Here is a 16,379-nt window from a genome sequence, read left to right on the forward strand (position 1 = left end):
TTTCAAGAGGGAGGTAAAAGGAAAAAGAGATAAATTCTACAGTTGATTAAATGGGGATGACTAATGTGCAATTACTTATAGCAAATCCCTCCTTTTGTTTTAGACTTGCTATGCAAAACAGTAAATTAGACTGATAGCTGTAAAAATGCAAAACTCATTCATACTGGTCACCCAAAGTAAACTAGTGCACAAGTTTCAGTCCGATCTAGCAAATCAAAAGAAAATGACATGAAACAGCCACTTATTTGCTGAAACGTACAGTACTTAAAAGTAAAATACTCTAGGATATGGACATTGCTAGTTTCCTAGGATGGTGATGGTGGGACACTGTAGTCCATGTGATGAAGATGCTCCCTCAATATTGTTAGTTTGTTATTTCGTGAGTTCCAGGATTTTAACCTAATGATGATGGGGCAGTTTAATAAGGATGTGTATGACTTGGAGGGAAAATTGCAGATTTAGGAGGTGCTGAAGTCCTCGTCAGTTGCTGCAGTGCATGTAGGTAATAAAAAACTGCAACCACAGTAAGCTAGTGGCAGATGGGAGCAAATTTTTAAGTCAGTGGATGGGATGCCGATCAAATGGCCTTTGTCCTGAATAATGCCAAATTTAACGGCACCCATTCAGATAAATGGAGGATACAGTAATTCATCACATCCCCTACCTTATTCCTTGTAGGGTGTGGGGAAGGGGAAATCAGGTGAGATAAATCACCACAGAACACCTACAATCTGATCTGCTCTACTAGCCACAGTTTGGCAGCAAATTACAGAGCATGTCTGATTAATGCTGTACATTATTCTATTTTAAACAGTGACCTGAAAATCTCAAAAACAGCCAATCGATCCTATAATCAAACTTGAACATGTTGATGTCCTTGAACGTGCACACTGTACAGCAGTAATCTCAGCTACCTCTTATGTTCATACAGGAGATCTCAATTAATCTCACAAGGATTTAAAAGCAGTGCAGTAAAAATGTTATACCAGACCATCAATTAGAGGATGCCATGAAACTAAATTTTAATTCCTGGACGTAAAACTTTTGCCTCAAATGAAAACTTGGTGCAATGAGGAGAAAGTTTAAAAATATACAAAGCTGTACAAGCAAAGCTGGTATAAAATGAATGGGTATTTGTGGCCTCAGCTCAAACTGGTTTGATGGAATAATTCAATTTAAAGCTAATACTGTCCTGCAATGATTATGAATGGTTAAATAACCATTTACTATAAATTTGTACATCTTTGTTATCTTTGCAGGCTTATTTGTAAGTTGCAAGATGGAGGAGACAACTTTCAATTTGCAAAGATTTTCAGGGGGTCATCATATACTTCAAATATCAACAAAATAAATTAAATTTTCTTTGAAATCCATTCTCCATTAAAAGTGTGGATTTGTCCGCTACATAACTTGATATTCAAGAGCAGATGGGAGAGATGGGGGACATGTTATTGGACTAGTGATCCAGATGTTGGGGTACAGGTTCAAATCCCACCAAGGCAGCTACCAAAATCAATTAATAAAGTATAGACCTGAAAGCTAGTCTCGACAATGGTGACCATGAAACTATCATCGATTATTGTAAAGATACAACTGGCTCACTATTGTCCTTTGATATTCGGCAATCTGCAGTTCTTACCCCTGGCCTACATGCGACTCCACACCCACAGCAATGTGGTTGACTCTTAAATGCCCTCTGAAATGGTTTAGCAAGCCACTCAGTTCAAGGACAATAAGGGATGGTTAACCCTACTGCCTCAGTGCAAGGGACACGGGTTCAGTTCTGGCCTTGGGGGAACTATCTGTGTGGGTTTGCTGCGGGTGCGCTGGTTTTCCCCCTCAGTCCAAAGATGTGCAGGTTAGGAGGGTTAGCCATGCTAAATTACCCCTTAGCGTCCAAAGATGTGCAGGTTCGGTGGGGTTTTGGGGATAGGATGGGAGCGGGAATTGGACCTAGATGGGCTGTGGACTGGATAGGCTGAATGGCCTCCTTCTGCACTGTAGGGATTCTATGGTTATATGCACGTCCAACAGACCTTGCCACCAACACACGCACATCCCATGAATAAATGCAAGAATTTTTACTAATCAAACTTTGGAACAATTGGTGAAAAAAGATCCTCCTATTCCATGTGGGAATAGAGTAGACACAGTTTAGTAAACTAATTGACTGTTTGGGAAACTAATGCGTAGGAAAAAAACATTCCCACCAGTAAATCACAATAATGGGAAAGCTCCAATAATTAAGAAAAATAAAGGATAAAGGCTCCCAGAAAGAAATCAAAAATACTTTACGGAATTAGAGGTTTACACCTCATAATTATTCAATTAATGGTATTGACTATCTGCTGGAGCAATCTAAAACAACAGCAAGTCTCCTATCAGTATACAATAGTGAAAGGGTGGTAAAAAGAGGAGTGGAGCCAATTCGGGAACAAAGAGGATTTATTCATGGAGGCAGGAGGCATGAAATGAATAATTCGCACCAGTCTTACTGATGCTGAACAGATCATGGTGAAAGATGAAGTAATTCAGACACTTCTGAGGGTTTAAAATTGATTAAGCAGTGGTATTGAATAGGCTGCCTCTGGTTAATAATTGACAAAGCACCAGGACAAGATGGGATGCATCCAAGGTTACAGAGGGCAGCGTGTGGAAATTTCAGAGGCACTGCCTATAATTTTCCTGTCTACTATAGACTCAGGGTAGTGCTAGAGGACTGGAGAATTGCAAATGGCACTTCCTTATTCAAAAAGGGTGTAAAGACAAGACGACCAGCAATTACAAGCTAGTCAGTTTAACCTCAGTGGTGGGGAAACATTAGAAACAATAAAGAAAGCCAGCACAGATTTGTTAAGGGAAAATCATGTTTAACTAGCTTGGGAGTTCATGTGATGAGGTAACAAGGAGGCTGATTAAGAGAATGTTATTGATGTGTTGCAAATAGACTCCCAGAAAGTATTTGATATGTAGCACAACAGCCTTGTAAGCAAACTTACAGTTCCAGAAATAGAAGGACCCAATTTTAAAGATTTCTGATGATACAAAACTTGGAAAGCATTGTGAACTATGAGGAGGATAGTGTAGAATTTCAAAAGGAAAGAGGCAAACTAGTGGAATGGTTGGACAAGAGGCAGATGAAATGCAATGCACATAAGTATGGTATGGTTCATTTTGTTAGGAAGAACACAGAGGGTCAATATAAAAAAGGGTCCACGTCTAAAGGGGGTGGAGGAACAGAGGGACCGATGTGAAAGAAGAGGTAATTCAGACATGTGCAGAAGTTATTGAAGGTGGCAGGACAAATTGAGCTTGCAGTTAATTAAGCGTACAGTGCCCTTGGTTTAATTAATAGGGGCATGGATTATAAAAGCAAGGTTATGTTAAACTTGTATAGAACACTGGTTTAGCCTCAACTGGAGTACTGTGTCCAGTTCTTACACTTTAGGAAAGACGTGAATTCAGAAGCGATTCATGTGATTAGTTACAGGAATTAGGAACTTCAGTTATGTAAATAGATTGGAGAAGTTAGGACTGCTTCCCTTGAGATTGGGAGGTATTCAAAATAATAAGGGTATCTGGTCAGGGTAGATAGGGGAAAAATGTTCCATTGGTAAAAAAAATAGAGAACAGGAGGGAACAGATTTAAAGTAATTGGTAAAAGCAGCAATGTCATAGAGTAATGGATGTTCACAGCATGGAAACAGGCCCATCGGCCCAGTTGGTCACGAGGAAAAGCTCTCATACGGTGAGTGGTTAGGATCTGGAATGCGTTGCCTGAATGCGAGGTAGAGGCAGGTTCAATTGAGGCATTCAAGAGAGAATTGAGCAATTATCTGAAAAGAACAAATGTGCAGGGCTACAGGGAGAAGGCGGGAGAGTGGCACAGTTTGCTCCTATGGAGAGCCAGCACAGACAAAGACTAAATGGCCCCCTTCGGTGCTATAACATTCTGGTGATTCTGCAATTCCACTAACCTACATTCTCCCTGTTGCCCTCTGTTCAAATACTGATCCAAATGTTCCCATAATAGATAGTGGTCTCCCTCAATTATTTCCTGTGGCAAAGCACTTCATGCCCTGGAAGTCACTACATGAAAATTTTCTGAGAATTTCTCTTCTCACAAATTTAAATTGATGGTTCCTGGTCAATAACTTCTGAAATTGAGGAAATAATCTTTCCTCATTGACTGTGAAAACATTTATAAATCTCATTTTTCCTTGCAACTATAAATTACCATTTTTGGCATCATTCTGATAAATCTACAATGTTAACGGAGTGCACCAGAAAGACAGTGGGAGGTTATAATTTGGACAGAGTATGAACGTAAAAGGGGATCAGTGCTTCTTTTAAGAACTGCACTGGTTTGTGCAAAATTAAGACAGCAGCAGAGCTCATCAGGACAACAGAGCAGCAGACACCAGACAAACAAAAAAGTAAAAAACTCAGGTGATGTCGGGGGGTGGGAGGGAAGAAAGGAGGAGGAGGAAAAGGAAGAGGAGGAGGAGAAGAAGAAGGAATGCCCAGAACTAGGGGTCATAGATTGAGGAGAGGGGTAAACCTTTTAGGACTGAGGTGAGGAGAAATTTGGATTTCGGCGGGAGCGGTGCGCAAGGGACTTCTGGGAGGTAAGTTTTTACTTTAAAAACACTTACCTGGTCCCGTTTCTGTTCTTCTTTTCTGTTTTATTTTTTAATTTATTTTTTAATATAAGGCGGGAACCGGAAGTTCGACCCGCGGACTTCTGGGAAGGCCCCCCCCCACCCCAACCCCAACCAATAAATTCTGGTGGAGAGGAAACCCGAGACACTACACCTAATAAGAAGACCCATTGGTGTGAGGTAAGTGCCATATTATTATTATATTTTTAGAATTAATTTATTTATTGACCAGATCTTGGTTGGAGGTTAGAGGGATGGCAGGGAAGGTAGTGCAATGTTCCTCCTGCAGGATGTTTGAGGTGAGGGATGCCGTTAGTGTCCCTGCTGATTTTACCTGCAGGATGTTTGAGGTGAGGGATGCCGTTAGTGTCCCTGCTGCTTTTACCTGCAGGAAGTGCAGCCATCTCCAGCTCCTCCAAGACCAAGTTAGGGAACTGGAGCTGGAGTTGGAAGAACTTCGGATCATTCGGGAGGCAGAGGGGGTTATAGATAGCAGCTTCAGGGAATTAGTTACACCAAAGATTGGAGATAGATGGGTAACTGTAAGAGGGGCTGGGAAGAAGCAGTCAGTGCAGGGATCCCCTGCGGTCGTTCCCCTGACTAACAAGTATACCGCTTTGGATACTTGTGGGGGGGGACGACTTACCAGGGGTAAGCCATGGGGTACGGGCCTCTGGCACGGAGTCTGTCCCTGTTGCTCAGAAGGGAAGGGGGGAGATGAGCAGAGCATTAGTAATTGGGGACTCGATAGTCAGGGGCACAGATAGGAGATTTTGTGGGAGCGAGAGAGACTCACGTTTGGTATGTTGCCTCCCAAGTGCAAGGGTACGTGATGTCTCGGATCATGTTTTCCAGGTCCTTAAGGGGGAGAGGGAACAGCCCCAAGTCGTGGTCCACATTGGCACTAACGACATAGGTAGGAAAGGGGACAAGGATGTCAGGCAGGCTTTCAGGGAGCTAGGATGGAAGCTCAGAACGAGAACAAACAGCGTTGTTATCTCTGGGTTGTTGCCCGTGCCACGTGATAATGAGATGAGGAATAGGGAGAGAGAGCAATTAAACACGTGGCTACAGGGATGGTGCAGGCGGGAGGGATTCAGATTTCTGGATAACTGGGGCTCTTTCTGGGGAAGGTGGGACCTCTACAGACAGGATGGTCTACATCTGAACCGGAGGGGCACAAATATCCTGGGGGGGGGGGCGGGGGGAGATTTGTTAGTGCTCTTTGGGGGGCGGGGGTTTAAACTAATACAGCAGGGGCATGGGAACCTGGATTGTAGTTTTAGGGTACGAGAGATTGAGAGTATAGAGGTCAGGAGCACAGAATTGACTTCGCAGGAGGGGGCCAGTGTTCAGGTAGGTGGTTTGAAGTGTGTCTACTTCAATGCCAGGAGAATACGAAATAAGGTAGGGGAACTGGCAGCATGGGTTGGTACCTGGGACTTCGATGTTGTGGCCATTTCGGAGACATGGATAGAGCAGGGACAGGAATGGTTGTTGCAGGTTCCGGGGTTTAGGTGTTTTAGTAAGCTCAGAGAAGGAGGCAAAAGAGGGGGAGGTGTGGCGCTGCTAGTCAAGAGCAGTATTACGGTGGCGGAGAGGATGCTAGATGGGGACTCTTCTTCCGAGGTAGTATGGGCTGAGGTTAGAAACAGGAAAGGAGAGGTCACCCTGTTGGGAGTTTTCTATAGGCCTCCAAATAGTTCTAGGGATGTAGAGGAAAGGATGGAGAAGATGATTCTGGATGAGAGCGAAAGTAACAGGGTAGTTATTATGGGAGACTTTAACTTTCCAAATATTGACTGGAAAAGATATAGTTTGAGTACATTAGATGGGTCGTTTTTTTGTACAATTTGTGCAGGAGGGTTTCCTGACACAATATGTTGACAGGCCAACAAGAGGAGGGGCCACATTGGATTTGGTTTTGGGTAATGAACCAGGCCAGGTGTTAGATTTGGAGGTACGTGAGCACTTTGGGGACAGTGACCACAACTCGGTGACATTTACGTTAGTGATGGAAAGGGATAAGTATACCCCGCAGGGCAAGAGTTATAGCTGGGGGAAGGGCAATTATGATGCCATTAAACATGACTTGGTTGGGGGGGGGGGGGGGGGAATAGGTTGGAGAAGTAGGCTGCAAGTGTTGGGCACACTGGATATGTGGATATGCAGGGAGGAAGGCGTCGAGCGAGGGAACCGTGGTTTACCAAAGAAGTGGAATCTCTTGTTAAGAGGAAGAAGGAGGCCTATGTGAAGATGAGGAGTGAAGTTTCAGTTGGGGCGCTTGATAGTTACAAGGTAGCGAGGAAGGATCTAAAGAGAGAGCTAAGACGAGCAAGGAGGGGACATGAGAAGTATTTGGCAGGTAGGATCAAGGAAAACCCAAAAGCTTTCTATAGGTATGTCAGGAGTAGGGCCAGTCAAGGACAGGGATGGGAAGTTGTGTGTGGAGTCTGAAGAGATAGGCGAGATACTAAATGAATATTTTTCGTCAGTATTCACTCAGGAAAAAGAGAATGTTGTGGATGAGAATGCTGAGACCCAGGTTATTAGAATAGATGGCATTGAGGTACGTAGGGAAGAGGTGTTGGCAATTCTGGACAGGCTGAAAATAGATAAGTCCCCGGGGCCTGATGGGATTTATCCTAGGATTCTCTGGGAAGCCAGGGAAGAGATTGCTGGGCCTTTGGCTTTGATTTTTATGTCATCATTGGCTACAGGAATAGTGTCAGAGGACTGGAGGATAGCAAATGTGGTCCCTTTGTTCAAGAAGGAGAGTAGAGACAACCCCGGCAACTATAGACCGGTGAGCCTCACATCTGTTGTGGGTAAAGTCTTGGAGGGGATTATAAGAGACAAGATTTATAATCATCTAGATAGGAATAATATGATTAGGGATAGTCAGCATGGCTTTGTGAAGGGTAGGTCATGCCTCACAAACCTTATCGAGTTCTTTGAGAAGGTGACTGAACAGGTAGACGAGGGTAGAGCAGTTGATGTGGTGTATATGGATTTCAGTAAAGCGTTTAATAAGGTTCCCCACGGTAGGCTATTGCAGAAAATACGGAGGCTGGGGATTGAGGGTGATTTAGAGATGTGGATCAGAAATTGGCTAGCTGAAAGAAGACAGAGGGTGGTGATTGATGGGAAATGTTCAGAATGGAGTTCAGTTACAAGTGGCGTACCACAAGGATCTGTTCTGGGGCCGTTGCTGTTTGTCATTTTTATCAATGACCTAGAGGAGGGCGCAGAAGGGTGGGTGAGTAAATTTGCAGACGACACTAAAGTCGGTGGTGTTGTCGACAGTGCGGAAGGATGTAGCAGGTTACAGAGGGACATAGATAAGCTGCAGAGCTGGGCTGAGAGGTGGCAAATGTCGAGAAGTGTGAGGTGATTCACTTTGGAAGGAATAACAGGAATGCGGAATATTTGGCTAATGGTAAAGTTCTTGGAAGTGTGGATGAGCAGAGGGATCTAGGTGTCCATGTACATAGATCCCTGAAAGTTGCCACCCAGGTTGATAGGGTTGTGAAGAAGGCCTATGGAGTGTTGGCCTTTATTGGTAGAGGGATTGAGTTCCGGAGTCATGAGGTCCTGTTGCATCTGTACAAAACTCTGGTACGGCCGCATTTGGAATATTGCGTACAGTTCTGGTCACCGCATCATAGGAAGGACGTGGAAGCTTTGGAGTGGGTGCAGAGGAGATTTACCAGGATGTTGCCTGGTATGGAGGGAAAATCTTATGAGGAAAGGCTGGTGGACTTGAGGTTGTTTTCGTTAGAGAGAAGGTGAAGAGGAGACTTAATAGAGGCATACAAAATGATCAGGGGGTTAGATTGGGTGGACAGTGAGAGCCTTCTCCCACGGATGGAAATGGCTAGCACGAGGGGACATAGCCTTAAACTGAGGGGTAATGGACAGAGGTCAGAGGTAGGTTCTTTACGCAAAGAATGGTGAGGCCGTCGAATGCCCTACCTGCAACAGTAGCGAACTCGTCAACATTGAGGGCATTTAAAAGTTTATTGGATAAGCATATGGATGATAATGGCATAGTGTAGGTTAGATGGCTTTTGTTTTTTGACTTCCCATGTCGGTGCAACATTGTGGGCCGAAGGGCCTGTACTGCGCTGTATCGTTCTATGTTCTAAATTTCTTCACCCAAACAGTGGTGAATCTGTGGAATTCACTAGCACAGAAAAGTAGTTGAGGCCAAAATAGTGTAACTATAAGGAGTTAGATATAGCTCTTGGAGTTAAAAGGATCAAGGAATATGGGGAAGGCTAGATCAGGGTACTGAACTTGATGATCAGCCATGATCATAATGAATGGTGGAGCAGGCTCGAAGGGCCGAATGGCCTCCTCCTCCTTCTATTTTCTATGTATAGTCTTTATGTAATAGATTATATATAGTTATGAATGCCCTAACTGTGATCCAACTATTGCCTTGTGTCTCATCGCTACTTTTTTAGGCTGTCCTCTCCGTTCTCATTTCTAAAACTCAACAGCAATTCAGTTTTTAACGACTTTTTAAAATCTGCACACATTTAACGAGTTGCTTATTTGGCCTCCGTTTACCCATAGCTTTTAATATCTTTCCAAAGTGTAAACTCACTTTGCATATTACTCAAAATTTAATACCAAGAATTACAGAATACAAAAGACTCCAAATATCACTGCTATACACGGAGCTGATTGACGACTAGTTACAAGGATTATTGTACCAGAATACGTAAACATTTGCATTGAAACCATCAACCAGGCCGGGACAGATGGGGTTTAACGCCATTAATAAAGTGGAACACGGAATATTTTTAAAATTCTATTTAAGTTTACAATTCTGGATGCTGGATAGCACTTCATTATGAAACCCCAAAATTAATAACTCACTCCTTTCAACAGGCAACCCAACTTCAATAAGGTTCCATTCAGGTCATAACATGAAATGACAAAAAAAAACATGATGCCATCTTCTGCTGTGGAAATAGATTATGCACATCCATCAAAAGCAATTTCATGCGGATTATGACCTTTAATCTGCAAATTAAAAAATGAGCTGGAGCACGATTGAGCTTTGATTAACTAGGCATCTTAGATTTAGTGTAAATGTCTCTTCTCTGATGAAAATTCATTGAAAATTTCATGATAATTTTATTACACAAACGTATATTATTTTAGGATAACTGAGGTCATGTGATTATCCAAATTGAAGGAGTGAGCAGAGTTTTCTGATGATCATACTTCAAAAAGATTAACTCATTAACAGGAGAATTATTAATTTGTGTAAATCGATTTACATTTCTTATAATGACTCGTACTTAATTAATTAATCTGCAGCACCATTGCTTACCCTAGTTTAGATCATTTGTGGACACTTCCATTGCAAGCAACTACCACCAATCATTAATTCTAGCTTGTCTTTCCCTTTATTTTCTTCTAAAGAACCACACTATTTGTTGCATTCAGCAAACCCCTGAAAATGTTTTCCACTTCATAACATGTTTTAACCTTCCATCTTCTAGAGTTCTGAAGAGGAGTCATATATGACTCAAATTCGATTTCTCTCTCCACAGGTACTGCCAGACCTGCTGAGTATTTCTAGCATTTTTTATTTACTTTCCAACCATTAAGCAGTCTCCACAGCACAATAGGCATTTTAAAATAAATGAGACCAGATTAGCAACATATGAAGCTAGAAATAGGAATTATGGGTGCGCAATGTGCCAACATAATTCATGCTTGAAGATTCAGAGCCTAAATGCATCAGACATCCATCTGACAAAATAAATGTTGTTAACTTGTGTCAATATACCTCAGTTGTGTATCAACAGAATCCTATATGTATTACGCTATCCAGTAAATTCAAAATGGAGAGTTTATTCCCATAGGTGCTTTGTCAGCCGGTTTTATTCTGCACACTGTACCCACGGACACACTCAGCCATAAAGTTTCTTTTCAAATGCTACTTTTAGTGAATGGTGTTTTACATTTTTTTGTGCAGCTGCTATTCATCACAGAATAAGGCCTGCTTGGTACCTTCCAAGCTGCTGCATCATGCACACTAACGCAATTTAGTGAGAACATTACAACCCCCCCCCCATCTTCAAAAAGACATTTGTGACGTGACAACAAAAATGAGGAAAATAACTTCAGCTATCAGGAAAAGTTGTGTCAATTCAGCCTTTGTGATATAAAACCTTACTAACTACTAATGGGGCATTCTGAATTTTAAGAAATATTTGGCTGTCCTGCTACAGGAAATTTAAATCATGGATTCTATTACATACTACATATAAAATATTATAACTAATATTTGGCACTCAACTACAAACTACTAAAGAGATTAGTTGAAGGAAATGAATGCATCATGTTTTATAAAATCTTATGAACTGAGAAATTGATTTATAGCCTTACCCGTCAAACTAATTTGTTGTACCATGTATTTTATGGTTTTATTCATTTCATCTTGCACTGAATAAAGAAAAGAATCAGCTACCTTGACAGGCTAGAGAAACTGGGCCTGAACTGAGGAGAGGACGAGAAATTTGATAGAGGTGCTCAAATCATGAAGGGTTCATAGGTTGAAGGATTACAGATGTGGAAGTAGATTAAGCACCTTTTACAATGGAATTGAATATATACTTGGAAGGGGAGATATTTGTCAGACTGTAGGGAATGTGCCGAGGAGTGGGGCTAATTTGATGGCTCTTACCAAATGGCTTGTGTCCTACATCATTCTATGTTTCTATTCCAGAATGAGAAAAGGCCAGCCAAATAGGCCAGTCTATAAATGTTTGGTTAATCATTTCTCTTATAGTATATTTTAAGAATGAGTTATAGTTCAAATACGGATAAGGATTTTAAATACTTATTTTATGATAATTTACTTATCCAATTTTTATATATGCAGGTCATTCTACACTATACACTTCAGGTGCAGTTTATGCCTATTTGGCAGTAATGCAAGGCTACAACTGTCAAACTTGTTCTCGGTTTACAATTTCTAATTATTCAGATGCGTGCTGCAATGGATCCTTAAGGTTATAAAATTTTACTTTATAGATGTTACATAAATAAAAAGGATTATTAGTTGTTTTGTTGGCACAGATTTTATATGAATGCCTACAGAAAGTGAAGGGTGGCATTCCGACTTCTGCTCAGAACAGAAACCAACTGGGCTGAGATATTCACTGCTTAGAATTCTAGTGTATCGCACCATAGTGATACGATGCTGGTTGGGCCTGTAATTCCTCAACTGGCGTGTTCCCAATTTCACATTAGGAAATGATTTTGTGTATTTATGACAAATACTCACCATTAATAGGAAGAGGACTGTCCGATCCAGGATGTGCGTAATTTAGACGACCTATATGAAAATAAAACAAAGTTATAGGAAGTTATGAACGGACCAGCCAGTTTTGGGTTACCCTTTCTAGAAAGCATCCTAGATTACGAACACAGATTTTGTTCTGAACTGCTAGTGCAATCCCTGGAGATTTACTAGTGCACAATAATTTGACAATTGTTTACAGCATATTAAAATCTGAAAAGACCATTTCTTTTGTAAGGTTGTCATCAGTATCACCTTAGAATTAAGCCCTTTATAAAGTATCTGATCTATTTAGATTATATATTGCTATTCACATCATGTTGCATATTGTTATCCAATACATTTACAGTTATTGTTGTGCTGGATTTGATTAAAATTTCTAACTTTTGACCTTCTAACTTTTGATCAACCTTTTGCTAAAGTATTCCTGTACAGCTAGCACTACTCTGTAAATATATATATATATTCTGGACCAAGAACATATTGCACAAACAACTGTCAGGTTTGTTCAGATAAGAAATAGTATGTATAGCTTTTTCCATTCACAAGATCTGGGTGTCGCTGGCTATGCTCCAAGGTGGTGATGATGATCCCTCTTCTTAATTTGCTGCAGCTGATGCAGTGCAGGTACTACTACAGTACTATTGGGTAGGGAGCAATGTTCCCTTGAAACTGTACAGCAACCCAAAACATGGTGCGCCAGAGTTAGAAGAGTAGATTTTAAGATGGTGGATGGGTCCGAAATCCTAGATGCTATGAAGCTTGTTGTTAGAACTGCAAAACAAGTGAAGAGTTTTCCATCACACCCATTATTTGTGCCTTTTGGACAGTATAGTGTCTTTGGGGAGTCAGGATGCATTTCAGCTACCATAGATTGCCCTTACTCTGATCCGCTCTTGTAGCTACAGTATGAAGGGGGCTAGTCCAGTTAAGTTTCTGGTTAACGGTGACCGAAGAAGTTGATGGTGAGGGAATTGATGATGGGAATACGATTGAAAGCAGAGAATTGAGGATAGTCATTGCTTGGCACAAAGTATTTGTCGTTTATCTGCCCAAGACTGAACGCATACGGTTTGATGCATGCAGACACCGATTGCTTCATTATCCAGGAACTGCGAAAGGGACAGAACACAAAAAAATGAATCACCCTTTCACGCTCCAAAGTTTATTGCCCCTGTGGTGAAATCTGTGGTCAAAGTCTGCAGTTTTGAGACAGATCTTAATTGAAAAGGGTTATCATGATAAAGAGATATTAGAAATTTGGGTTCAGAAATGGGGACAATCTAAAGGTTTAAACAGATTGAAGGAAAATGCTGTTCACCCGAACACAAAGGGAGATGTCCATACCTGGTTGAGTCACATGCTCCCATTCAGACTTAAACTTGTTAGGAATACATAATGTAATTCACCAAACATCATTCGGGACATTCCTGCAAGACCAGCCATTATCCATTAGCAGAGTCTGATGACCTAATGATCTACCAATGGAAAGTAATTGCATATGAATGGCCGTGCTCTAGCCTTTTGTATAAATGGGAATAGGCTATCAGCCAAATAACGAGAATAGATTCAAGTTTGACTACCTCGAGAAGAAGCTTTGTTTGAAGGGCTGGGCGGAGCTTAGGAACAGGTCCTGGAAACTGCAGAGAGAGAGAAAGATTTGGAAAAGGTATCTGGAAGAGATGCCCTAACAAAAGAAAAATTGCTTCCTAAATGGAAGTGTTGCCTTTGGCTGGATGTGTAAGTGGAGCAAGGGTTATATTTTAATACCAAGTGTTGTTTAATAGGGCATCCTATGTTAAAGTAAAGAAACTGTATATAATCTGCTAGTGTTAGAACTGTGAAGTTTGAATATTTAAATATTCTATTCTTCTGTTTTAATAAAGTTCTATTAATAAAATAACAAAGCTCTATTTCATATATTATCACTCCTGGAACAAATCTATCTTTTCTGCACAGTCTTAAAACCTAAAAACATTACGCAGCTGGCTCTGTATCTTAACCTTTGTTGAGAGCTGACCAGATGCCCGTAACAAGGAAAACTAAAAAGGGAAAGTGAAAGAAGAAAACTGACTAGTCCAGTTTCCTGGGAAACAAAGACTGAAATTGAGATTGGAAACCAAAATTTCTGGGGAGACTAGACCTGGTTGAAAGCTATAAAAGGACTCAACCATCCTAGCACAATAGAAGTAGAGAAGTGCACTGATGCAGTACAGGCAAGCTGAAAAGTCAGAGGCTAGATCCAGAAGCTGAGAATAAGCAAAGATCTAGTTTCTGCAGTTTCTGTTACATAAAGATAACATTGTTATCCAAACCAAGTTAAAAAGTTCTGCAGAACATGCTATGTTTGATGAAGACCGCGCCCATGGAATTCGGGTTGGTTGTGCGTTGCTGTCAGGCGGGGGATCAGGCCAAGTCCTAGAAGAGGAGGAGCTGAAACTCATCATGAGGAAGACAGAATTGTGAAGGACTTTGCCACTGAGATTGACAACAGAAAGGCTCAGTGGATTGCTGAGCCAATTCAGATCTTCTATGTATCTGCTACGGAATGTGTAATTTAGTTTACAATCAACCAGCATTTGCCTCTCAATTCAACTTGTGTTAATTATGGGTTTCAGCATATCGGAGATTTTCCAAGATATCATGTTTGATATAGCAAAAAAAAAAAAAAAAAAAAAAAAATTTTAAATAAAAAATCTCATTTAAACCACCAAATCTTGTGGTTTCATTCTTTACATATCTGAGACTTCAGATTTTTTTGAAAAAAGTTATTGGTTTCAGCCAAGATAATAAGAAAATTGGGGATCATAACACCCCTAGACTAGGATGCAATCATCTACTAAGTTTTGGTTCAGTCCAGCAGTGGGTGGGCTCAGTGTATAAAATGTACAGGAACAATCAGCCAATATTCCGCTCACCTAATATTAAAATACAATTCTTCATACGTTTTGGGATGCTGAACAATATTCTTATTGTAGACCACCTTCCAAGAACTGGTGAAAAGCATTCCTTCATATCATAATAAAAGTCAAAATGTTGGGTATGTCAATATTTCAGAGGCAAGATCTCTGAAGAATGATCCCAGATTTAATTGCTGACAATTAGGGTAGCAATCAAGGTGGCATAATTAACCACAGTTTGGGAGACAGAGTTTGTGATGACTTCTCCAGTCACGCCAGCTAGTAAGGCATATTCATGGCTTCAGATGATAATAGAATATAACTTGGGATGTGATGCACACCCAACTAGCCTTACAGGTAGTAAACTACATGGCTCACAAATTCCTCATAGGCACTTGGGCAAAGTACACCAGAGAGTGACTACAGTATGTGGAATCACATCCTACTGCCTAAATCAGCAATTTTGGAAAAGGAGAGGGAAGAAAAGTGAAGACAGACAGTCTAAAATTCACAGACAGAATAGATCTGTGACGCAAAGCTATTTAGGATTATTTATTTCTCCTCTGGCCTCTGCCCACTCCTTCCACCTCATGTTTACATATCAACTCTGAAGAAGAATAACCCATTATGCTTAAACAAATATTCAGCAACATATATCTTTTTAGTTCACATCATTACGCACTAAAATGCTGTTAATTGGAAATAGAGGAAAAGCAAATAAAAAAAAACTTCTTTTTTGGTCAACTCATACAATAAGCTTAAGTTACCAAGATTACTAGATTTGTTTTGAAGTAAGACTGTAGAGAAAAAAAGTTTAGTTATTCTCTCCAGAAGTTGTATGTTTGAAATCATATCATTAAACCACTTCAAGTCCAATCAAGTGTAAAAACTCAGCTGATTCAACTCATTGAAGCAAATCTCTGAATAAAACATTCATTAGTTATTTCAAACCATCCCAGGTTATTTCAACAAAGCATGCTGGCATGATACTGATCTCAAATCAATGATCTATTATTCATATAAAGAACAGTTTCAATAGTAGAGTGATCTATTTCTTCTTTTCATTTTAACAATAAAGTTTTGTCTACTCTAAATATTCAGAAGCATTATTTTTCCTCCCTGGACTTGTCCCTAATGATTTTTTTTTTTCAACCTTTCCTGAATATTAGGTTCATATTAGTATACAAGTTCCAATCACTGTGCATAGTCCAAGAGCGCATTCTCAATTCATGAAGCTGCATTTGTCCATGGGGAATATCACAGTAGATTCTGATCGAGGTTTCACCTGGTATTCATACACATGAATTTTCCAGCATGGCAGTAGCAGATGTATTAAACATCATAAAACAAAGTAGAATGATCGGTAAATCTTTCTTCAATGTGATAGTTTATTTAATGTGACAGTGTAAATCAACTTGCATAATAAGCCAATCAATTACAAATACAATGTCATGAAACATGGGGTGGCATGGTGGCTAGCACTGCTGCCTC

The 16,379-nt window shown here is 40.6% G+C and overlaps 1 protein-coding gene across 2 annotated transcripts in view; it reads right to left on the reverse strand.

The window, feature by feature from the left end:
• cpeb4b (cytoplasmic polyadenylation element binding protein 4b) overlaps positions 1 to 16,379 on the reverse strand; it is a 146,131-nt gene that overhangs the window by 62,213 nt on the left and 67,539 nt on the right. For both annotated transcript variants that reach the window (XM_072512079.1, XM_072512078.1), the window contains exon 3: positions 11,974 to 12,024. In XM_072512079.1, coding sequence (XP_072368180.1) covers positions 11,974 to 12,024 — 51 coding nt within the window. The remainder of the gene's footprint in view (positions 1 to 11,973; positions 12,025 to 16,379) is intronic.

The sequence above is a fragment of the Scyliorhinus torazame genome, chromosome 7, assembly GCF_047496885.1.
Source record: "Scyliorhinus torazame isolate Kashiwa2021f chromosome 7, sScyTor2.1, whole genome shotgun sequence".
Taxonomy (NCBI): domain Eukaryota; kingdom Metazoa; phylum Chordata; class Chondrichthyes; order Carcharhiniformes; family Scyliorhinidae; genus Scyliorhinus; species Scyliorhinus torazame.